Genomic DNA, 25,520 nt, shown 5'->3' on the forward strand with positions numbered 1-25,520 from the left:
TAAATGGTTTGATCCCGGGAGTATCGTTACATGCTTGTAGATATAGATCGAGCAGGTTAGTAGAGTTCTGAGAAGGACTGTTGTTGTTAACTGACGTTTCGACAACAGACAGCGGTAGTCATCTTAACAGTCAAATTTGACTCAGTCAACAACAACAAAAACAGTTCTTCTCAGAACTCTAGTAACTTGGACGATCTACATCTACAAACATGTAATGACGTCACAAGTTGTATAAACTGGAAATGACAAAAACGTCAAAATCACGAGAGTAAAAAAGAGATAAGCATTTACAGTATTAGAAAGTACACGGTCATTTCAAAAGTTTAGTCATTTCAAACATTATTTAATTTGCAAAATTTCCATTTCATAGGCATTTTAAGTGTTATCGATGCATCCAGTGAAAGACAAAAATATTTGTACTCTAACTGGAAATAAAAAAGGCGCTAACATTGCTGCTGATACCTTCATTATAATAATGATCATTATAGGCCGTTAGCTAAGAACCTATTCAATCTATTTCAATATATGAGAAATTTTTTGAATTAGCCACTTACATAAAGGGTCCCTGTCGGTTACCTAAAACAGAAAAATAAATTAAAAGTGTGTTTAAAAAATTCCTACGAAGCAAGTTTTGTCAGAGAACAAAAAAAGTCTCGTTAATCTTGAGTATTTCAAACTAAACATAAAAGGTATTACGGATCAAACTTAATGTAGCATGTTATCACATTTTTCTTTTCAATCGTTACAGTGTAAACAGTTGCGCAACCAGCCCGCAAATTTTTTCAGTGCTGTGTAAATATTTGGTGTTAACTCACTGTTAAAATAATAGTACTAAAGAAAGCAATAATGCTGGTGATCTAAAATGTACAAGCACTACCCAGACGTGCAGGCTGACTAAACGTGCAACTTTCAAAATATATTTGATGCCAAATCAAATGGCAGATTCCTGCTTGGCGATTCCTGGACGCATTGCTTTGATAGAAATTTGAAGAAAAGCCAATTTTTGTAATCCATGGTTCATCAAACGGTCTTCGATGCCTTCAACGTTGATGGAAAACACACCATAAACCAAAAAGAAAAGTAATTCGGTTATTTATACCTGCTCGAGTTCATTTTTAAACGGGAACTTGAAGCTAATTAGTTTTCTGTTTTCAAACAATCTGATGATTTTCTACAATAAAAAAGTTTACCTTTTAATGTACATGTAAAATCTTTTCTGCAGCAGTAAAATATGAAATGCTTGACACTTTCCTTTTATTTTGGTGGAGTAACTATATGGCCCGTTCATTAAGTCCTACTATATAAATTTTTGTAAACTCACTCACAGCATAAACAATGTGTTTTTAAAGAAATGAGTCAGCATAAATAATTTTAAAGAATTGACAAAGCAAAATTAAATTATTTTCTTAGTAGACAATTTCAAAAATACAGAATAAAACATACTGTGACAAACAAAGACATCTCCTAAACTCAATGTATGAATTACATAAAAAAAAGAAAACTCACTTATTCAATTGGTGATATTTCGTCCAGCATTTTCATTCACATTCAGACAAATAATAAGAAAAAGTGGTGAAACTTACAGCCCATTTCTCAGACAACGTGTAAACACTTGGATTTCCAAAAATGTACAATGCACATTTTGCCCTTGAAATTGCGACACATATTCTGTTACCACTACTCAAGAAACCAATCTTCTGGTTCTCATTACTGCGTACTAGCGACAGCAAAATCACTTTGTTTTCTTCCCCCTGTATACGTTTGAAAAGAATAAATTGAGTCTTGTAATGATAGTTCGTAAACTATGGAAAATTTATTTCACCTGAAAACTATCAATAGTTGTTATCTTGATTTCTTTAAGCTTTGTAAAATACTGTTCAGAAGGTTTATTTGCTTCAAGAAGAAATTTTCCTTTCATTCTATTTACCTGGAATATAACGTAACGTAGTTTTAATCATAAAGATTATAAAAGAAATGAGGTGATATTTGGCCAAATTCAACTGCTGCATGTACAGTATGAAGACTTAAAACGTCGATGTTTAAAAATTTTAGAGTATTTATCAAAACTAAACTCTCAATAGTCAACATGAATTAATTACCAAATACAACCTACTTTTATTTTTCTATGCACAATGGAACAGCCTGCTTCGTTAAACTTCTCCAAATTAATTTCTACTTAATTTATATTTGGCTTAAAACTGTTTTATTGCTTCCAGATGCTTCGCTAGAAGTCTTGCATAACATGCTTTGCACGATTAACTTATCATATTATTTTATAAAAACTATTATACTAACGTGTAAATACAGCTCTTTTCAGTCTTTCAAATTCGTAAGAATGGTACTTTTAAAGGCGACTTTAGTCATTCTTATGTAGCTAACTATGCCTGCAAGGAGGGATTACATGGACTACTTGAATGGAGGCTATGAAACAAAATAATGACGTAACAAACTCAAAATATAATTTTAAAGCAGGACTTACAAAAAAAATATCCTTGACTGATTTTATGCTATTGTATGCAAGAGTTGTTTGTTTCCTTGAGACTAATTTTTACGAGAATGGGCGTTGTCAAATTCAGCTGACAACATTTTGTGCTAATATTGTGACGGCAATGTAAAGTAAACCCTTCTCTAAAACATTATGAGCAGAAAAAATTCAAAATCACCTGAAAGAATGAATTTATGGTGAAAGATAGCCAATCGACTTGTTGTAGACCAGCTACGACACTTATTGGCGCAATCAGTATTATTGCTGTAATCTTTTATATAATCTTTTGTCGTAACGCAGAGCAAATTGAAAATCTATTTTGGTCACCGTCACCACTTACTTTCCCAAAAGATCAGAATTATATTTCACAAGCAATTGGCCATCAAAATTTGCTTTAAAAGTATGATATTACCCCATGCATGGCTACATTTGCACTACACTTTGCGTCATTCTTTAGGAGGAGTATTCTAGTTAATGTTTAATTCTGTCTTAAAAGCATTGTTCACAAACACATCAATCTTTGCCAGAAAATCAATTCGTGAGTTACGTCAATTTTCATCTTCTAAGTAGAACTACATACCTGTGCATTGTAAGGGCAGATGACTGTAATATCAGCAGGACTATAGCCATTTCTCATCAAGTATTGAGATACTTCAAGAATCCTGTTTATTTCGTAATCATTAAAAGGACTTCTTGATCCAGAGGGGTAAGTTTCTTTATTTGTGTGCTTAAGAAAGAACAGGCTTTCTCCAATGCACGGAGGCGGCTCGTTGTCTTTAATTTTCTAAATTTTATTCAAAAGATTAAAAGAATACCTAAAATTAAACTCAACCAGCTTTATCATATATGTATTTAAACAGCTTTTAAAGATTCCAGAAATTACAAAGTGAATCATGGTTTTAGTTTCTTTGCAGAATCTCTTATTTGCTCACATAGTTAAGATCAGAAATCAGTCGAAATGATGTCAGTTAAGCACAGCAACAATCGTGAAACGCAATAAAACTCAATTGACAAAAAGCCAAACAAGAAAAAGAAAGCTTGAACTCACGTTTGCGCTACAGTATATCTTCTTCCTATCCAAATCTCTTTCATATACGGGAAAAAATCAGTTGGTAAAAAAATTCGTTTTCAGCCAGAAAAGCGTTGGTAAATTAAAAGTTTTAAAATAGTTTGAGATACTTTCCACTGTACATAGAAGAAACCACTTTTGCTGGCAAAGAACTGTATTTAACACAATGTATACAGTTCTCAATACATCTCAATTCATGCAGTTCTCATGATATATCTCAATATATCTCTACAAACTTTTTAACAATCCAACAACATAGTTTTACCTCTTTTTTGTTTCTAAGTTGTCGTAGATTTTATCTCACGAAGAAGATCGGCTATATCATCACGCATTCGACATTGTTGTTTTAACTGGACAAATGGAAATTTATTGTTAATCAATCGCTCGAACATGGAGCAATCAAGATTCTTTTTTAGCAGTTTGTAGCAGTTAACTCTTGGTTTTAGCTGATAATGGTCTCCTATCATAACCAGATGCTTTAAAGATTTAGGAAGAATTGATACCAATTGACCTTCCATTATTGCTGCAGCTTCCTCAACAATCACAGCACAAGGCTTTAATTTCTCTATAGAACAGAAAATAATCCATGGGTTATTGCTGAAAAAACCATGAGAACAAATGAGTTTATGAGCAATTTAACTGCAAAACAGTAAAATAAATTATGTATTGCATGGCATTGCATTGATTATAAATGTATTGTTTATTTGATAATGTTCACTTCTGAATGTGTAAGAAACCAGAACAGCAACTCTGAACAGCAACGTGGTCATATTCACATAAATAACGCGCGACTTTAACATTACAACAATTCAACTGGCAACTTTAGGATGCCAAGAACTCAAACACCCTTACTCCTAAATAATCTTTTTGCTATTTTGAAGTTATTGAATTTTACTTCTTCATTGACTTCTGCAGTGATTAGAAGAAGATTTGTCACATTACGCATGCGTACGATTATCTTGCGTGATACAATTTCACATTCGTCATAACCTGCCGGCACAGTGGCAGATCAAGAATGAGCAAGAATTAATTACAAAAGATCAATATTGTATATATTTACATTTGAAAATACCTAAAAAGCAATTTGATTAGTGTAATTTTATTATATTGAAACTCGTAATCAACAATATTGCTATAAAAGTATTTTGAGTCTAGCTGCTATACTTTATCTTGACTAACCCTGCATCACACGTAACGTAATATACACTTACCCAACAAATGTGAACGAGTTGCAGCTCCAGTAACTGTCATGGCAATAACATCGTAACTTTTTAGAACGCAAACTGTGCGTTCATCAAGAAAATCTTGACGAAAACGTTTATTCTGAAAAAATAAACATCGAATGTTAAAAAGAACCCTTGAATGATGGTCTGCTACTGACAAATAACCTAGCCAATAATTTAGACTTGCTGACTGTTGACCCACATGCGCAGAATTTAACAGACCTGTAGCTATGACAAAAGGACAATTTTTAGTATGCAACTGACTTCACGAAAAAAAGTACAAAAAAACAACGAACATAGATACAAAACATCTTACAAAAGATGTACAACTTTGTTGGAAAAAAGCACATACGAGTAGAAATTGTAACTTTTCGACTAATTTTCAAAAAAAAGATAGAAAATAGCTAGCTACAAATCTCTGCATTGATTATAACCACGTGTGCGCGAGACAACAGGCATTTTTTTCTTTAGAATTTTGAAAAAAGACTTAATTCTGCGTTCTTTTTTTAGCAAAGTCTTTTGCGATTGTCTAATTGCAAATTGGAACTCTGATATGTTTGTTCATATTGAGCAATAGTTTATTGTAATACTTTTCTGTAGTAAAGATTAATAAATATTAAATAACTTTTGACAAACCTAGCTATGCAAGGAATAGGATCTTTCGACATGCAGAAAAAGTAGCTGTATAGAGTCAGCAAGTATATGTGCAACTAATAAAAAAGTTGGGAAGAAATGAAACCTTTCATGTCTAACAGTGAAAAAGCCTAGTTTTCATTATCTTAAAGACAACGCCAAGTAAGGACAGTTTTTGCAACATACAGCAGGGAGGACTTTCCCCCTTTCCCCCCGGTTCTTACGCTCCTGGTAATGAATATCTTACCTTTTCAAACGATTCAACAGCTTCCCTAAATTTTGCAATAAGTTTTCCACGTAAAGCACGAAGGAAATTAACACGTTGTGTCGAAGTTAATGACCAAAGATCATCTTCATCAAGAAGACTAGAATTTTCATCTGTAAAGTCAACAATAGTCAAAACATGGTTAGTCTGTCATAAAATGTTTTTCATACTTGAAATGATCATGATTTAGTTTAAATATATTTCTACCAATGAATTATACAATAAATTATTATTTATCTAAAGAGAGATGCCTTTGACGCAAATTCGCTTCACAAAGGAGTTATTTGCATAAGCGAATAATAATCTTATTGCTTCAGCCGGTTAATTTGTAAGTTAAATTTTAAATAGGGGATATGTTAATCAGGGGGAAACGAAGAGTTAAGTTGGCACAATGATTGATTTTAGTTTTCACGACAAATGCTAAGTAGTACATATTCGGAGGATAGGCCTTAAAAACAATAATTTTGCTTGCTTATTCTTATCTTTTCAAGCTTCTTTTGTGCTTTTGTGATTTTTAACGATGTAGAGGACAAAAGTTCTGCCCAAACTATTCCTTTGTGGTGGTTTATTTTCTCTTCATTTTAACCACACCGCCGAAACCAAACATGTTTGGTCACCCCAGGGAAAAGCAACGGTTTATTTCTCAGTAAGTTTGTTTCAGACACCTAACTCATCTAATCTAAGTGAGCCGCAGCCCTTGTTTTTACGCATTATTTGGTAAGCCCGAGTATATTTTCATATATTCTGCGCAAAATCAAAAAAAATATACAATTGACGCTCCTTTTTTGTTTGTGTCTAATTTTTTATGCTGCTGTAATACCGAAATTTATTTGGTTAATACAGGTTTTTGTTACATATAGCTATATAATTGCATTACTGACAGGTTTCACTTTTGATACAGAACTGTGCACTGTTGCAGATCATTTTACAGCTATTTCGGACCTAAAACCAACCAATCACATTAAAATATCTGGTACTGACGCTAAGTCACCACCGTTTTAAAACAGGCAATTGCACTAACAGCACAGAATAGATTGTCTTAACAGAAGGTCCTCTGATGTAGGAACCTTTGATGTTCGTGTCCCTCACTTTTCTACAGAAAATTTTAAGGAGACACGCCTTCCAGGAAGATACTTCTGCAAGATTGCAATACAAAATATAGATGTTGTTTTTACAAATACATCGTTTTGCACTACAAAATCTTGGTACCTTATCTTATTCGTTAGATGATAACTCTTTGTAAAAATTTCGGCAAACTTTTGCTTTACACTTGAGTTATTAGTAAAATAACATTCTCGTGCATTACTATTCCATAAATGATTTATTTTGTGATAGTATCTTGCTGGGAAGTCACGCATGCGTAGTGGAAAAATACGCCACAATCTTAGCTGAGTGAGCTTTCTCTGTTAGATGTCTATTCTGTGTTAACAGCTTTCCTTACAACTTAGAGCACTTTGAGATAAACAGCGCTGTAAGTGAGTCGAAAACTTTAAGTTAAAGCTCTAGACGATACTCCCAAATTTCAATCATTATAAACCATATCCTATAAGTGTAAAAAAGCATGGACTTTTCATGCATGATTACAGTAAGAGTATCATGAAAAATCAACCAAAAAAATTTTCAATACAGACAATACAATAGAGTATACGATAGAATTGTGTGAAAATGTGTGCGATTCAAAAAAATTTTTAAATGAGCACGTGCATTTAAATAAATGTGGATTCCGTTTACATGTCCATGTTATAAAAATCTTTTTAATATGCCTCTGTATCATTTATGAAATAGTTTTTTAAAGACAATCTAGATCGTTCTTCACTTAAAAGTTAACTCAACCCGGCCTACCTGGCTCAGCTGATGAAATTTCGATACCATCAGTTAACGGTTCTTCATTGTTAACACCCTCTTGAATTTCATCGTATGACGCACTTACGTCGTCCAAAGGCACCTCGTCTTCCACAGTATCCTGTTGCCTTTCTTTAGACGTAACATTTGAGTCAAATGCTTCACCACGCAAAACTTCTTCCTCGTTCCTAGTTGGCCATCGAGAGATACAAACGAAGAAGGAAAAATATGAAAAGCAAAGATTGTTTTCTCTAAACCAAGAGATAGGTCAGTCTGAAAACGTTGCTGCAAAAATGTATACGTTATTACCTGCTTTCTGTCTTGCAGCGAAATTTTTCAACTCTTTTTTTCGTTAAGGAGCTTTCAACTTGACTTTTTGCCTCTTCCAGCCATGTCTTCACACATGTTTTTAATTTCTCTACGAAAAACAGGCAACAACAAATCATTTAATGACAAAATTATCATAATATTTGAATCTATCTTTGCATATAAACAAAATATTTAACTGGCGTGAGTTCTGAATAAGACCTAATTACTGAATGCTTTGCATGGGATGAGTTGAACAAAATAATTTTAAAATTATACTGATTGATGTTTGACTGAGTATTGGAATGATGCAAAGTTGACCGTCTTCTATTTAGGTTGAAATGTGTTTGTAGAAAAATAAAATCATCTATAATTATATGTAACTGATACGAAATATACATCAAATGTGATGACGTAAGATTCAACCATACAAATGGTGATTATGATTTATGAGGGAGAGAAGAAGCTATAAACAAAAACTAAAATTTAAAACTGTGTCTTTTTAAATAGGCCTTTTCTTAGTTATCATATGCAAAGACAAGCACCGATACGTTTGCATTTGATGCAACAGAGCTTAACATAAGCAAGTTAATATATCTGCTTTCTAACCTTCTAAAGTCTTTTCTTCGTTCTGTTCTGAATCAGGTGACATGCTCAAAAGAGAGCTAATATGTTCTTTGCTAGCAGCCTAATAACGTTACATAAAAAGGAATAAAGATGTCGTTTCTTTTTGTACTTTGAAAATAATAATATTTCTCTGCATTACTGTAAAATTCGGTTTAAAATTTTTAGCTTGGATCAAAATACGTATGCCGGACAATTGTCCACTTTTTGCAATTCCTGGATCGATTTTCTTAAAATTAGCAAAGGATTGAACAATTGTTTCATGTTTAAATAGACTGATTTGTTAATACCTCAAGGAATGATTTAACGGTAAAATGCGGTTTTGACAAGTATCTAAAGAGCTTCTTAAGGTTTCTCTTTGCAATTCGCATTTCTGTACAAGCTTTCATGTAGCTTGCGCGATGTTTTTTCTCAATTCCCGTTTCATGAATGACCTAAATAATCAAATTAAATTAAACTGATGAAGAAAATCTTTGGAAAAGTACGTATTTATCACATTACTTTGCTGAGTTGAATGTTGTTAAGCTCCTCTCGTGAGGTTCTTCCAATCCGGACGATGTTCGACACATATTTTGTGCAATCAACCAAAAAATGATCTAAGGCAACGTTTTTGAATGTTACAACCTAAGCATAAGAATAGTTGCTTAATCACGAATCCATTTTCATGCGAAACAAATTTTAAGGCAACTTTTACCATGCAAATGAAATTAACATGAAAATGGATTGGTTCAACTCCTGCGTATGCTAGGATTCAAGAAACGTTATTAAAAATCTGTCTCAGTTAAAGTCAACTTATCAACTTTAAAAGTGCTATTGTGTCAGTTTATCAATCAATGCAATAGCTTGTGACAAAGTTGATTAATAAATGCTGAAGCATTTCCATTGCCCATATGTATAAATGACTGATTCTTTGCTAACTAGAGACCTGCAGGTGCATAAAAAACCAAACAGATAGAAAAATTCGCTAAAGTTGTCAGCTTGCAACATATGTAAAACTCTTTGATGGAAAAAGTAGTAAGACTTCCAATGAATAATCTTATATTAAATGCAAATAGTAACCATTTTTAGAGTGAGAATTGTGTTGCCGAGAAGCACTTGCACACGAAAATGACAAAGCTAGAAAGCACGTGGAACATGTACTGTTAAAATTTGGCACATGTTGTTTAGGCTTACAAACTTTCGGGAAATTTGGCCATAACGTGCACGAACGCTAGGCTTCCAAATTACGAATTATTTTGCGTTTTTCTTTTTAACGTCCTTTTTTAATAATTTCATCAATTTTTCGTGTTTGGATTAATTTAAGCTAACATTCACGCATAATTGATGAGAATTATAACAAGATGGCACTTAAACATGAAAAATTTAGCATAATTCGCATTTTAAGGCTAAGCGTTTGTGTACGCTTAAGCGAAATTTTCCAAAATTTTGTTAGCTTGAAAAGCATCTGTCATATTTCTAGTGTATGTGCTCAGATTGCTTTTTGGCAGTGTCATTTCCGTCACATAAGCTGTTAGAAGTCTAACCTCCTGTTTGTTCCAGAAATGTTTTTCGGCTTTTTGCAAATGTTGCGCACAGATGACTTTAATGACGTTTTCCAAATTGTTCAGTTTGTTTATTTTTGTACACCCTAGCTGTAGAGCGACCCCATCTAAAGTAACAGTAAAATTCCAACGGTTTATCAACTACATTTAACAACCACAATTCTTGACAGTCATATCAACAGTTTATTGGCTGATAAAGAAGTATTTCCCTTAGAATTTTGTCGAATTAAATTTCGGCTTCAATGACGAAATTGAATACTGAGGGTTCAAAGATAGTGTAAAGTTTAAATTATTCTGGAATTGTTTTTAGAGGCTAAACACTATGTCTATGACACGAAAGCTTTGTAACAGTGCAATTGTACTGATGACAAGGTTTGGCATGTGGCGTTGTATTAGAATTTTAGTTAAGTAAATTTATATTTGTTTATTTCTGACTTTGATAGAAAATTAATCCCTCGTCCAAAACATATATCTAAATCTTATAGAAACAAGGATATGAATAATATTTTGCATTAGGGATTGATTCGTGTAATGTAGAGCACAAGATTCTTATATAAAAATACATCTAGTATTTGTGGAATCACAGACGTTTATGTCTAATTAGTATACTTTCTTTGCCTTTCTTGTTTTATTTGTTTTTGTGCTCAAATTGACTATCTGATTTGAGTATTTGATGACTTGTGCATGGCCATACGGGACTTAATTGTATTTTAAAAATTATTGCTTCTTTTTCATTCGAGAGTCAAAAAATCTAACGATTATATGCATATAACTAGTGTATTTTAAATGCTCAAGTGTCCAGAAGAACAAAATGCTTTCTATGCAATGTATATTGGCAAGTGTTTAAAGTATCACTTTCCGCAAAAATTGTTATTTGCTATATTTAATTCAAGTGTTATTTTTAACACATCAGGGAAAAAAGTTTTTAAGTTTGGCAAATCGATCTATATATTTATATCTGTTTAAATGTGCTCCTCTTTATAGACCTTGTCCGTCGTTCGAAAAGTCTGGAACGATATTTTTTGTAATGTCATGCAAGGAATTCCTCAATACAAGATATATTAATATCCGACGTCACATTATGATGTCATACTCATGTGAGTGGATGGTTTCTGAAGCAGGTGAGCCAGGCTGAGTGCCTGGAGTTCAGATTCATCGTTAAACCTGCTCTTTACGAACTAAACCAGCACAAGTCTGCACCTGATCACATCAATTAATCGGTGGAAAAGGCAAAAAAATAATGCTGTTTACTCTGCAAACGTATTTTGCTAATGATATGCACCTCACTGCATCTTATTATTAAATACTGCATGCTAACTGCAGGGGGGTTTTGTGCCCAATTCTGCCCACCGTTCCTTGGCTATTAACCTTGGTTATTGCATGACCTAATTATATTAACTACTATGGATGACGTCAGAATTGGCCTGACCCATACTAGGTCATTAAAAAGAAACTTTCAACCGCCATACGTCAGACATTTCACCTAGTTTGTAACTTAGCAAATAAAATTTTTGGTGATAGGGGCACAGTAGCAAAGCAAATGCTTTGTCTGCAATATTGTCCAAAATATCTAATTGAATATTACGGCTACGTGTCTTAATGTATAATGCAATGATGTTTCATTAATATATGTGTTGTAAAATTTGCATTTCGAGCATTTTCATTGCGGATACATGAAGTTCAACACACAGGCATATAAATTCGTACATGATATGTTAGTTTTTCTACACAGCAAACAGCAAATATCTTCCTATATTAACTTGTGCAATCATACCGTTTGAATCAATCATAATATCAAAACAACTCTAAAGGAGATCTACTCAGACGGCATATGATAATTTATTCACATAAGAAAAGACACACATGAACAATGGCGCACTTTATTTGCCTTTAAAATGTTCCTTACCATGGCAACTATTTGTAAAACATTTGATTTTACTATGACCCTCAATCAACATTGCGCAGTGCATGCATGAGTGCAATTAGAACAGAAGCTCAAAACTTGTAGCTAGATGAAGCATGGTTATATCACGAATATAATCGTCGAATGATCAATCATCGAAAAAACAGTTTAGGCTCAGTGATTAAATGGAAACATGTTTGGACGATGGTGATTGTCGAATCGATCGTTGTGATAGAAAATGGTTTTCTGTTATTTTTACTGGAAACCAGAAGTCGGATGATTTGGCTGTTCAAATCTCACTAAAAATTATTTATACAATGAATTTAAACTATAATAAAACCGAAACAAGCATTGTATCACTAATTCTTCAAACAAATAGGTATTGTAGCTGGGACATCCTTCAATGATTTATGACTAACGTTTATGCGAAGCTCAAGTAGCCGCTGAAAATATTTTGTTGAAGCTTTTAGATCATACAGATTTATTAAGAAATATAACCATCTAGGCAGGTCTAGGAGACGTGTGTATGCCTTATGATTAATATGTATTTGTTGTGCCTTACGCAACAATTGATAAAAGGAGTAATCGCTTGCAAGGATTTCGTGCAATTAACATTCATTTTGTATTGGAATTTTCATAGCGGATGCATGAATATCGACATTTGGCTCAAATATCTAAAACTTAATATCTAGCTGAATCATACAATTGTATAGCTAGTAGAGTACAACTTCAACTAATTCTTCCATATTCAGACACGTCAAAAACAGCGGGTATTTCCTATGCAGTTTTCATGGGTGAAGCTCAAGAATACGAAATTTCATACAGCAAATGTAAAAACAGGCAAGCCATGTGTACACGTGGTAGCCTATCAAGTAAATAGGGTTAAATGAAGTAGGTAAATGAACATAATTCAAATAAAATTGTATATTTGATATCATTTATATTAAACTCGTTAAAGATTTAAAAATTGATTTTAGTCATAGGACTATCACCAGACAGCAGATTCCATTATATATATGAGTTCTAACTTCGCCATAATAACTTGACTTTAAGATTCTACTTTTTTATAAAGGTTTGTGAAAAGTAAGAATTTCGTTTGTATAATTGATGAATCGAGCTCATGTTTAGTTCCACTTGACTGAATAAATAACAACAGGCATTATAATACAAGTCAACTTTTCAGTCGTAATGTTTTTAGTTAATGTTTCCCAAAATAACAACATTTTCACAGGATTATGTTACCGACGATTCTTTGTTTATTGTATATAACTTCTACTTGATCCTTACACGCAAACAGACGCTTCACATTTCACATATAGCTTATATATTACATACGTACTATGATATGTATGTGTGCTTGGATTCATTGTTAAATTGACCTTACGCCCAGTACAATTTCACCCTAAACTTTCGATCAGAAAGCAAAGAAATGAGCAAGCTTAACAACTTAACGACGAAATTCCGTTAAATTATCTTTAAGACACAAAGTTTAGGTTTTCCTCACCTAAAATTATCTCTGAGTCAATCGACAGAACGAAATTCATTCATCAATAAACAGTTACGTATTTAAAGACGCACCTTGTACGTTGGCTGCGGACAAGCACCACCAACAGCTGCAGTATTGGCGACACATTGACCGTTTGAGCGTCTGCCTTTTTTCAAATTGTTGCAAAAGTTGTTTTTCTTTAAATTATTTACGAGAGTAGAAGGACAACTAGAGTAAATGTTGTTACACAGCCTGGTGACGTCACCATAATCTCGACTGTAGTCCTTCTCAGAACATTTTGGTGTCACTTGTGAGCATAAGGCTTCTTCACAGCAGTTGTGCATTTAAGTGAGATGCTAAGTCGACCATAGAGATTTCCTGCATGTGAAACGATTGCATTTTGCTGTGCGTAAATTTTGGCGATGTATGGATTTAATTTCCAGTTCAATCTACAAGGACTTGCACTTTGTACGGACACACATCCTTCTCTTTTTGAAAATACGTAAAGCTTTCCATCTGGTGTTTTTCGTTTTACGATGTTGCACAAGAAGACATCAATAAGCAGCGACAGTAAAAGTAAAAACAAAATAATTACTTTAAAAGAATGTCCCATTTTTTCTTAAATAATTCGGAAAAGTTGCTCGTATATGTTGATTGCAGGAATCTTAAACAGAACTAAGCCATCCCAACCAAGCCAAAATGTCAAGCCAAAATTTGAAAGAATGTCATGTTACGTCACTTAAGTCATACTTATATTTTAATTACAACACAACGAGTGCTTAAGCGCTTGCAAAAACAAGGCTTCTTTTATTTTGTCTAAAATTCTTTTATTTTGTCTAAATATCTACAATTTATCTAAAATGTTCCTTTTTGCACTTGCAAGTTTTGTCTTGACTAAGCATGTTTTTTAAGTTCCCGTACCGACTGTAAGTACTTCATAATTTGGACTTCCTTAGAAATGTTATTTTCTTTATCTTGACTTCAAATATACACGCACTTCCATATATCTTAGTGAAAAGTATGCCGAAATATGTTTGCTATAAAGAAATTTGTCGTTCATTTTTAATGTATTAGTAATTCCAAGGAAAGAGAATAAGATAACTCTCGATTCCAGTTGATATTTTTTGACTGCAACAGCGAAAACTTAGTGTATGCTCAGCAAAACTGCATGTGATTCTACATTTAAATTAAAATGAACTGCTTGTCCTAATTATAAAGATGATTAATTTGCTTTTATTGATAATTTGTTCGCAACTATAACACAAGTCGTAAAATTTTGTATAATCAAATTAGAATCATATCAATTCCATCTTTTCTATAATTTGTAATGTACTGGTTTGTGGAAAAACATGGGTCATTTTCCACTTTCCAGCAGCAACAATTGTTTTGCCAAATATTATGTTAAGGAGAGTATGAACGCTTGTGTATGTAAACTTGTGTATGTAAATATTAACAGAGGAGTCTGAACATTGTGTACTTCGGCATAGTTTTCACTAAGATATATGTATGTGTGTGTATATTTGAAGTCAAGATAAAGAAAAGAACATTTCTAAGGAAGTCTAAATTATGAAGTACTTACAGTCGGTACGGGAACTTAAAGGGGTAGTCAGGCCTTAACACAACTTTCGCTCATATGAAAGTGTATATTGTTGTTACCTCTCTCACGAAATCCTAGGTTTCCAATTCAAATTTAACTCGAGAAATAATGCCTTAAATGTGTGTATTTTTGCCTCTTGTTCGATCGCCATTGTGTACATGGAAGCGAAGCTGCAGTCCAGCAGCGGTTTTTCGTCGTGACGTCACTGCGCGGTGATCGTTGTCAACATTGTACAAAATATACTAGCAAAAGCAGATATTACGCATAAGCATACTCATAGTTGCATTTTATTTTCTAAGTTTTTAAATTATTTTGCGCAATGGATACGGATTACTCAAACGATTCGTCTAGTAATTATTCTGGAAGCAGTGTTTTAAACTACGAAGAAATGATTAACGATCAAAACATGATTCAACCATATGCTTATGAGCCGATTGAAACAGACTCTAGCGACGAGCCTATGGACGACTCCGACGAAGTTCAGCTGTTGTAACAATGAATGAAGACTCAGCACAATTTGAGGGAATAGATACTCCGGACTGTATTACAGATAATCCTGTTTTTCCAAATCTTTGTTTAAATTATTGGGTATTACGACTGGCATGGAGTGAGTACAAACAACACTATGGTTCAAGAGCTGAAGAAGAACCTGAACACAAAATACAAAGACATGTGGCTTACAGGCAACTGGTTCGATGGTGTTGGAATGTATTGAGCAAGGAAATTAGAGTACCACTACCATCTTGTGCTGTTAGCTGCATTCGAGCACATTTCCAAACACCAGGTCTAGAAGAGGACTTTGTCTTTGAGGGTTTTAAATTTGCTGATTAATAATAATGGCAATGTAAACTATTATAACCATAGTGTTGTTTGTACTCACTCCATGCCAGTCGTAATACCCAATAATTTAAACAAAGATTTGGAAAAACAGGATTATCTGTAATACAGTCCGGAGTATCTATTCCCTCAAATTGTGCTGAGTCTTCATTCATTGTTACAACAGCTGAACTTCGTCGGAGTCGTCCATAGGCTCGTCGCTAGAGTCTGTTTCAATCGGCTCATAAGCATATGGTTGAATCATGTTTTGATCGTTAATCATTTCTTCGTAGTTTGAAACACTGCTTCCAGAATAATTACTAGACGAATCGTTTGAGTAATCCGTATCCATTGCGCAAAATAATTTAAAAACTTAGAAAATAAAATTTAACTATGAATATGCCTATGCGTAATTTCTACTTTTGCTAGTATATTTTGTCCAATTTTGACAACGATCACCGCGCAGTGACGTCACGACGAAAAACCGCTGCTGGACTGCGGCTTCGCTTCCATGTACACAATGGCGATCGAACAAGAGGAAAAAATACACACATTTAAGGCATTATTTCTCGAGTTAAATTTGAATTGGAAACCTAGGATTTCGCGAGAGAGGTAAGAACAATATACACTTTCATATGAGCGAAAGTTGTGTTAAGGTCTGACTACCCCTTTAATACACACACTTAGTCAAGACAAAACTTACAAGTGCAAAAAGGAACATTTTAAATAAATTGTAGATATTTAGATAAAAAAAAGAATTTTAGACACAATAAAAGAAGCCTTGTTTTTGCAAGCGCTGAAGTGCTTGTATGACAAGGATGTATGCAATCGCTGAAGCCGTTGTTTTTGTAAGCGCTGAAGTATGACGTAAAGTGACGTAAACATGACATTCTTTCAAATATCAGCTTCCATAGAACGTAGACAAGAAAAAGGATTTTGGCTTGGTTGGGATTGTTTAGTTCTGTTTAGGATTCCTGCAATCAACATATGCGAGTAACTTTTCCGAATTGTTTAAGAAAAAATGGCACATTCTTTTAAAGTAATAATTTTGTTTTTTCTTTTACTGTCGCTGCTTATTGATGTCTTCTTGTGCAACATCGTAAAACGAAAAGCACCCGATGGAAAGCTTTACGTATTTTCAAAAAGAGAAGGATGTGTGTCCGTACAAAGTGCAAGTCCTTGTAGATTGAACTGGAAATTAAATCCATACATCGCCAAAATTTATCCACAGGAAAATGCTATCATTTCAAATAGAGTAAATCTCTATGTTCAACTTGGCATTCACTTAAATGTACAAATGCTCTGAAAGAAGCCTTATGCTCACAAGGGACACAAAAATGTTCTGAGAATGACTACAGTCATGATTATGGTGACGTCACAAGGCTGTGTAACAACATTTACTCTCGTTGTCCTTCCAATGTCAAAAATAGTTTAAACAATTTTTGCAGGAATTTGAAAAAGGGCAGACGCTCAAATGGTCAATGTGTCGCCAATACTGCAGCTGTTGGTGGTGCTTGTCCGCAGCCAACGTTCAAGGTGCGTCTTCAAATACGTAACTGTTTATTGATGAATGAGCTAGGTTATTATATTTTGATTAATTTTTATCGAATAGGTGTGATGTGTTTGGTTGTAATGTTTGGGTGTCGATTGTGTATTGTCATTGTCAATTAGTGTGAAGTGTAATGTTTTTAGTTGATCGTTTGTTTGTATTGTGAATAAGTCGTTTTAAAGGTGCCGGTAATTGCTGTGATCTGTTCAGGGGGGTTTGTTCCAAGTTGGTACACCAACTTTCTAATGTAAGCCGTTGTCGATAGTCAGTACTGTAAGTAATGCATTTTGCCGAGTCCCGGTCAATAGTGTGCTTTGTGATTCGGTGATGTTCGGCAATGTGATTAGTTTTGTCTTGTTTCTTAGTAGCTCGTTTGTGTTCAGTAAGTCTTAATGTTTAAGTTTCTTTCAGTTTCCCCGATATAGGATGTGGGGCAGTCGGAGCAGTTTATTTTGTAAACTGCACCTTGTCGTTAATCGGATTGTTCTTTATCTTTTATGTTGTTAGTACTTGTCGTAACGTTGTGATTGGTTTATATGCGACAGGTATGTTGTATGGTCGTAAGATACGCGAGATAGTCTCAGACGTACCTTTGATGTAAGGTATCGTTGCTGTTGTCACTGAGTTGTTCGTTTCGTTGGGTTCCTTGGGTTTGTAAGTATTGCGTTTGATAAAGTCAGAGTTATAGTTGTTTTTCTCAAAAACGCGTTTGAGATAGTTGTTTTCATTGTGTAGAGCGTACGGTGAATCACATAGTGCGGCATGTAGTGCAGTGATTGTGTCATCTACGTAGCGGAACCAAAAAGGTAGTGCATGCTTGTAAGACGTCAGCACCCGTTCCTCTATAGATTGCATTACCATTTCAGCAACTACAACGTTTAAAACGCACTAAAACTCGTACAAGACATAAACAGGACGATAACTTTTAGAAAAATTTTACAACATAAATATTTATCAAACATCATTGCATTTTACATTACCACACGTAGCCTCAATATTTAATTAGATATTTTCACAATATTGCAAACAAAGCATTTTGATTGATAAAAAATATTGCAAACAAAGATTTTTGCTTTGTTACAGTGCCCCTATCACCAAAAATTTGATTTGCTATATTATAAACTAGGTGAAATGTCTGACGTATGGCGGTTGAAAGTTGCTTTTTAATGACCTAGTATAAGTCAAGCACATTCTGTCTTCATCCTTAGTTGTTAATATAATTAGGTCATGCAATAACCAAGATTATTAGCGAAGGAACGGTACGCAGAATTGTGCACAAGACCCCCCTGCAGTTAGCATGCAATATAAAATAATAAGAGACAGTGAGGTGCATATCATTAGCGAAGTACGTTTGCAGAGTAAACAGCATTATTTTTTTGCCTTTTCCACCAATTAATTGGTGTGATCAGGTGCAGACGTGTGGTGGTTAGGTTCGTAAGGAGCTGGTTTAACGATGAATCTGAACTCCAAGGCCCTCAGCCTGGCTCACCTGCGTCAGCAACCATCTACTCACATAAGTATGACATCACAATATGACGTCGGGTATTAATACATATTTTATTGAGGAATTCCTTGTATGACGTTACAAAAAGATATCGTTCCAGCTCTGCCGAACGACGGACAAGGTCTATTAAAAGGACCAAATTTAAACAGATATAAATATAGAGAGCAATTTGACAAGCTTGAAAACTTTTTTCCCTGATATGTTAGAAATTACACTTGAATTAAATATAGCAAATAACAATTTTTGCGAAAAGTGATACTTTGAACACTTGCCAATATACATTGCAAAGAAAGTATTTTGCTCTTCTGGACACTTGAACATTAAAAAATCATTATTTATATCCATATAATCAATAGATTTTTTGAATCTCGAATGAAAAAGCTGTAATAATTTTTAAAATACAATCAAGTCCCGTATGGCCATGCACAGGTTATTAAATACTCAAATCAGATAAGCAATTTGAACACAAAAACATATAAAACAAGAAAGGCAGAGAAAGTATACTAATTAGATGTAAACGTCTGTGATTCCACAAATACTAGATGTTTTTTTATATAAGAATCTTGTGCTCTACATTAAACAAATCAATCCCTAATGCAAAATATTATTCATATCCTTGTTCTGTAAGATTTAGATATAAAGTTTAGACGAGGGATTAATTTTGTATCACAATCAGAAATAAACAAGTATAAATTTACTTAACTAAAATTCTAATACAACGCCACATGCCAAACCTTGTCATCAGTACAATTGCACTGTTACAAAGCGTTCGTGTCATAGACATAGTGTTTAGCCTCTAAAAACAATTCCAGAATAAATGAAACTTTACACTATCTTTGGATCCTCAGTTTTCTTTTTCGTCATTAAAGCCCAAATTTCATTTGACAAAATTTATAAGGCAAATACTTCTTTATCAGGCAATAAACTTTTGCTATGACTGTCAAAAATTGCTCTAAAGCTAGGGTGTACCAAAAAACAACTGAGCAATTTGGAAAACGTCACTAAAATCATCTGTGCGCAAGATTTGCCAAAAGCCGTAATACTTTGGTGGAACAAACAGATGGTTGGACGTGACGGAAATGATGCAGCTGAAAAGCAATCCAAAATTTTGGAAAATTTCGCTGAAGCGTACACAAACGCTTAGGTTTCCAATTTGCAAATTATGCTAAATTTTTCAAGTTTAAGTGCCATACTGTTATAATCCTTATCAATTATGCGTGAATGTGAGCTTAAATTAATCCAAATACGAATAATTGATGAAATTATTAAAAAAGGACATTTAAAAGAGAAAAACGCAAAATAATTCGCAATTTGGATGCCTAGCGTTCGTGCACGTTATGGCCAAATTTCCCGAAAGTTTGTAAGCTTGGACAACATGTGCCAGATTTTAACCGTATATGTTCCAAGTGCTTTCTAGCCTTGTCATTTTCGTGCGTAAGTGCTTCTCGGCAACTCAATTCTCACTCTAAAAATGGTTACTATTTGCATTTACTGTTAGATGATCCATTGGAAGTCTTACTACTTTTTCCACCAAAGATTTTTCCATACCTTGCACGCTGACAACTTTGGCGAATTTTCCTATCTGTTTAGTTTTTTTATGCACCCTGTAGGTCTCTAGTTAGCAAAGAATCAGTCATTAATATGGGCAATGGAATTGTTTTAGCATTTATTAATCAACTTTGTCACAAGCTATTGCATTGATTGATAAGCTGACACAATAGCACTTTTAAAGTTGATAAGTTGAATTTAAAAACTGGAAATTTATTACACATAAATATTTCTTTGATTTTATTTCAGATGACACCGGAGTTCTTTGAAGACTACCAAACGACATCAGTAAAAGTCCAAACTATTCGTAATGCCCGATACAGTGATGGAAGAAGGATTTTTTCAGATATTTGTGCTTCACAAATGACAGAAATTCTATGTGTGCCATTTTACTGTTCTGCTAATGAAACGGAGCTTTTAGTAAAATTTGACAAGGATGACTGCAATAAGTTAGTTCACACCTGGTAAGTTTAATAATTTATGTCAATGTATTGTTTATTTGTAGTTTATAAATTATAAGCATCAACTATCTCCTTCATGCTCATAAATTTTTTCCACCCCTATTTTAAAATTCATTAATCCTTGTTTCATGAAATGTTTTTTAGTTTTAATGAACCATTCAGAAAATTTTTGCAATCATCTAGCGTTCGACGAGTTTTGAATACTTTGAAAAATCTGCTTCAATCATCTTGTAACATATAACCTGCAACTTCCTCTGAATTACAGCCCACCCCTCCATCGATTAGTTCGAATGAAAGTGGAAGTGGAAACACAGAGTACGGAAGCAAGGGAATCATGTCCATCATCTTCGTTGCACTCTTAAAAGAGCTTTTAAAAGCTTGAGTTATCGCTGAAGTTTCACCGTACGATTTTCCAGAAGTATTTCTTGTAGATTATGAATTTCAATTAGCATGAATTTTTGAACTTAGCCAACTTAGCCTGAATATAGTTGCACTTAGCACGAACGTTGTTATCTTAACATTAATATATTGCACTAAACATGAATATTTGCACTCAGCATGAATATATGCAATATAGCAGCTTTGCTCGCTTCGGCACTCATACATTCAATCTACTATACAATCATAGCACAATACATTGAATTTTTTTAAACGGATGATTTTAGTTCTTATTCATATAAATACTAATTTGTTGATATAAGAGCATGGAATTTACTCTCTCCTTGAAAATGGACAATCATTAATAGTAGAAAGAAATAAACAATGAGTTAGTTAAATATGAATTTTCACCGAGTTATTTATAATGAGCTTTGTGTTCACGTTTGAGATGACAAATACAAATGTTTTTAAGTAATCCCAGTTTGTTTTTTTTGACAAATAAATGGAATGTTAAAAACTACAGTTGTCAGTTAGTATTTCTCGCTTGAATTTTAAAATGCCATGCTTGTTAAAATTGAATGTTGCCATTTCTATTTAGCAATACAAATTATTTGTAGTGTAATCATTTGATGTAATTTTTACTGAAAAACCCTCCGTTTGCCTGATAGTGTCAACACAGTATATTGTGCAACAACTTTTTGGATTATTACTTGTTGTACTGACTTCCAAGTTCCAAGTAAATCAATCGTCTTAAAAAGTCATCAATACATCCATAAATGTAGCTACCTTGGTCTTTAGTGCAGAATCAAATGCAAATTAATGCGTTTTTTTACATACAAGTTTGACTTGTGGCGTGTACAGCTTCTTACACCATTTTTTTTTACATATGTGAAGGTTTCATCGTCCATTTATGACCGATCAAGAAAGGCATTAAGATAATCTTAACGATTTGAGCGTTTAATGCACTTGCAAGTTGCACTTGCCACTACCAAAATAACTAGGACATAGTTTTCATTCGTTCATACAATTTCGATTTTGCTTTGTGGATGTTTCAAATCATGATTAACTCGGCTTGGAGCATCAATGATAGACCATTGAGTGCTTGTTGTGTATGTTACTGAAAAGCAATTTTTTGTGCAGAAAAGAGTCCGAAAATTTCCCAAGACTGGTATGCTATACAGTAAAATATTAACATTCATAGTTTTGTGTTTTGACTTGTAGAACTAGCTGACTATTTCTCAGCCAAAATGTTCCTTAAATAAAAATACAGTTCTCACGAATATTCCTGTGTTACATACTGGTGACAATCATGGCGATCTGGTAGTGCAATTAACATCGAAGCTAGTGTAGATGCTAAAAATATTTCTCTAAAAAACTCAGTTGAAATGTACCAATGATTTTTTTGCTTAAAATCGGGTGAGGGGGGTAAAATATATCTTGAGGGGTGAACAATTTGTTATGAAGGGAAATATAAATGTTTGGGGTGGCACTCTCTTGAAGCCCTAAGTGAGTCCATCCATAGTTACAATAACTTTTCTACACCCCCGGCTTTTAGAGATACTACATATTACCATTAATTTTGCATGTAATATTTTCTCTAATGAATGTCCTTTTCAACTAACATGTCAGGGGAATGTTGGGCGGTGCAAACTTTGAAAATATGGGGTCAAGATATCAAAAGATGTTAGTTTGTAAAATTCTGTTATTTGCATTATATGCAGTTATGTTTTTTTTAGTTCAGTATATAATAAAAATCTTACCAAAGAGTATAAATTGCAGCAAATTTTCCTTATTGTTACTGACAAATACGAAACGATTTTACAGTTTGGTATTAATTGTGATTATCATGGGAATTAGAGGCTTTTCTATTTTTTCACTACAATTATTCATATTGGGATTAATTTAAGCTCAAATTTATGCATAACTTTTGAGGATTATAACAATTAAATAAGAAAAATTAAAAATAATTTGCAATTTCAAAGGTAACTAAACGTTCGCTTACACATCAGCGAAATTTCATAAAACTTTGTTACCTTGAACTACATGTGTCATATTTTACTCCTATATGCCTTTTAGCTGCATCATGTGAGCAAGTCATTACAAAAGTGCTTTTCGGTAACAGAATTCTCATTCTAAAAAGTGTGATATTTGTAAAATTTCACAGTCACATCAACCATTGTTAGCTAGCTTAGCTACCCATTTCCACCAAAGTCTTTTGCAAATCTTACGTGCCGGTGATTATAGCAACGTTTTCCAATCTGCTCACTTTTTTATACACCTTGTATATATTGAAAAATAAAAGTTTCTCCGGATTTTTTAAATAATATTATTGAGCTTTCGACTCGGTGCTTCGATGCATATGTTTCAATTCATTGTAAATAAGTGTCAAAGAAATCTCTGCCTCCGTAAATTCGGCTAACAGCAATGCATCAGCACGCAAACATAAATTTTGGAAAAAAAGAGCTAGCTCTTTTTGACACTTTAAAGTGACACTTTTGCTAACGGGAAAAAAATTGAATGAGCTTGCTCAAAAATGACACAAATAAAACGAAATCCGAACTCATAATGTAAAAATAAATGGCACATATATATACGTAGTTTTTTAAAGATTAAAGTTGCAAAAAATTTGGTCACTGCATACGCAAACGATCTGCGTCGCATGCAGATCATTTTCATACTAAAATACAATTAGATGAAATTAGTATGAAATTAACCGTATGAAATCAAATTAAATAAAATTACTATGAAATTAGTATGAAATTGAATTTTAGCATCAAATCAATCCAAAATTAATGAGGATTTTAAACAATGTATATTTAGCTTATTAGAGATAACTATACTTGATATGTTATAACTGATGACCATATATCAAATACTAAAAAATCATTACCGTGAATGAATATCCAAACAAAAATTTCGAGTCCAAGACCCTGAGTGTAGTTAATAGCAAGAAAAAATTTTCCATCAACAAAAAATTGAGCACCAGTTGCAGTCCAAACATGTGAAGAGAACACATCTAAACATAGAAAATAAAAATGCATGTCGTCCACAGTTAGAAACAAAGTATATTTTATAGTAAAACACTTTAATTCATTTAAAACATTGAAATTAGGCGTGAAAGAAACAACTGTTTTACAGGATCCATTTCTTCTATTACTGAATGTCAATTTGCATGGAGAGGGTAAATTTAATAATTGTTGCTAAATCAGCATATTAAGTTTGTATAAATAAAATAAAAATATAAATCCCTTACATGTCCAACAAATTTAGGGACTGTTTACATGATACCCGGTAACCGGTAACCGGTTACATGATCCCCGGTAACCTCAGCGAGGCATGAAATGATTTCGAGGTATTGAAAGGAGTCGAAACTTCAAGCGTAAAGATTACAACTGTTTATTAAGCGCCACAAGTCATTCCTGTTGTAATTGTCAAATTAGGCCAAATTGGTTGTTGAAATTTAAAATGTTTTGCGTAGTTATTAAAACAGAATATTGTAAAATGGCTCGTGAAGATTTATCTGATGATAAGTATTGAATTTCCAAAATCCATTTGCCAAAATCACTTATGGCATCGTTGAATCCCGGCTACCCGGGCTCATACAATCAGCCTCTTAGTTATCTCTTATTGGATAAAACAATCACTCATTAACTTGAGAGGTATTAGTAAATTACTAATGAAGATATACGCCCGTATTCTAAAAGCACCCTCACACTCAAACTCAATGAGTGGAGCTTCAAAATCACTCCGTAATTTACTCAACTGAATGTTTGATTTGAAATATCTAGGAGAAAATCTCGCTATAAATGGAGAAATGAATTTTCCAATGATTAGATAAAGAGTGATTTTTATGTCACACTTAATGAGTGTAAGTGCTAGTGAGCTTTTATTGAGTGTGAGAGAGCTTTTAGTGAAAGTTACTGTGAGTGAGCTTTCATTGAGAGTGAGTTGGAGTGGGCTTTTAGTGAGAGTGAGTGTGAGTGAACTTTTAGTGAGAGTGAGTGTGAGTGAGCTTTTAGTGAGAGTGAGTGTGAGAGAGTTTTTGTGAGTGTGAGTGAGCTTTTAGTGAGAGTGAGAGTGAGTGTGAGTGAGCTTTTTGTGAGTGTAAGTGTGAGTGAGTTTTTAGTGAGTGTGAGTGCGAGTGAGCTTTTAGTGAGTGTGAGTGCGTGTGAGCTTTTAGTGAGAGTGAGTGCGTGTGAGCTTTTAGTGAGAGTGAGTGTGAGAGAACTTTTAGAATACGGGCATTAGTCATAAAAAATTACCAAAATATAATCAGTTGAAAGACAAACA

The 25,520-nt window shown here is 33.6% G+C and overlaps 2 protein-coding genes across 2 annotated transcripts; both read right to left on the reverse strand.

Annotated features, from left to right (window-relative positions):
• Window positions 1–315: 315 nt before the first annotated feature.
• LOC124439900 (regulator of nonsense transcripts 1 homolog) lies at window positions 316–3,272 on the reverse strand. The gene is made up of 5 exons (XM_046990183.1): window positions 3,066–3,272; window positions 1,823–1,927; window positions 1,584–1,751; window positions 1,100–1,171; window positions 316–576 (listed from the first exon to the last, which is right to left on the reverse strand). Exons 1-5 carry the CDS (start codon window positions 3,120–3,122, stop codon window positions 514–516), a joined length of 465 nt encoding a protein of 154 aa, XP_046846139.1. The 5' UTR covers window positions 3,123–3,272; the 3' UTR covers window positions 316–513.
• Window positions 3,273–3,832: 560 nt separating this feature from the next.
• Window positions 3,833–13,721, reverse strand: LOC124440397 (NFX1-type zinc finger-containing protein 1-like). The gene is made up of 9 exons (XM_046990790.1): window positions 13,470–13,721; window positions 8,949–9,071; window positions 8,738–8,881; window positions 8,433–8,511; window positions 7,827–7,935; window positions 7,518–7,705; window positions 5,658–5,788; window positions 4,766–4,877; window positions 3,833–4,119 (listed from the first exon to the last, which is right to left on the reverse strand). The coding sequence occupies exons 1-9, from the start codon at window positions 13,719–13,721 to the stop codon at window positions 3,833–3,835; spliced, it is 1,425 nt and encodes a 474-aa protein (XP_046846746.1).
• Between the last annotated feature and the right edge of the window lie 11,799 nt (window positions 13,722–25,520).

Source organism: Xenia sp. Carnegie-2017, unplaced genomic scaffold (assembly GCF_021976095.1).
Source record: "Xenia sp. Carnegie-2017 unplaced genomic scaffold, XeniaSp_v1 HiC_scaffold_2, whole genome shotgun sequence".
NCBI lineage: Eukaryota > Metazoa > Cnidaria > Anthozoa > Malacalcyonacea > Xeniidae > Xenia > Xenia sp. Carnegie-2017.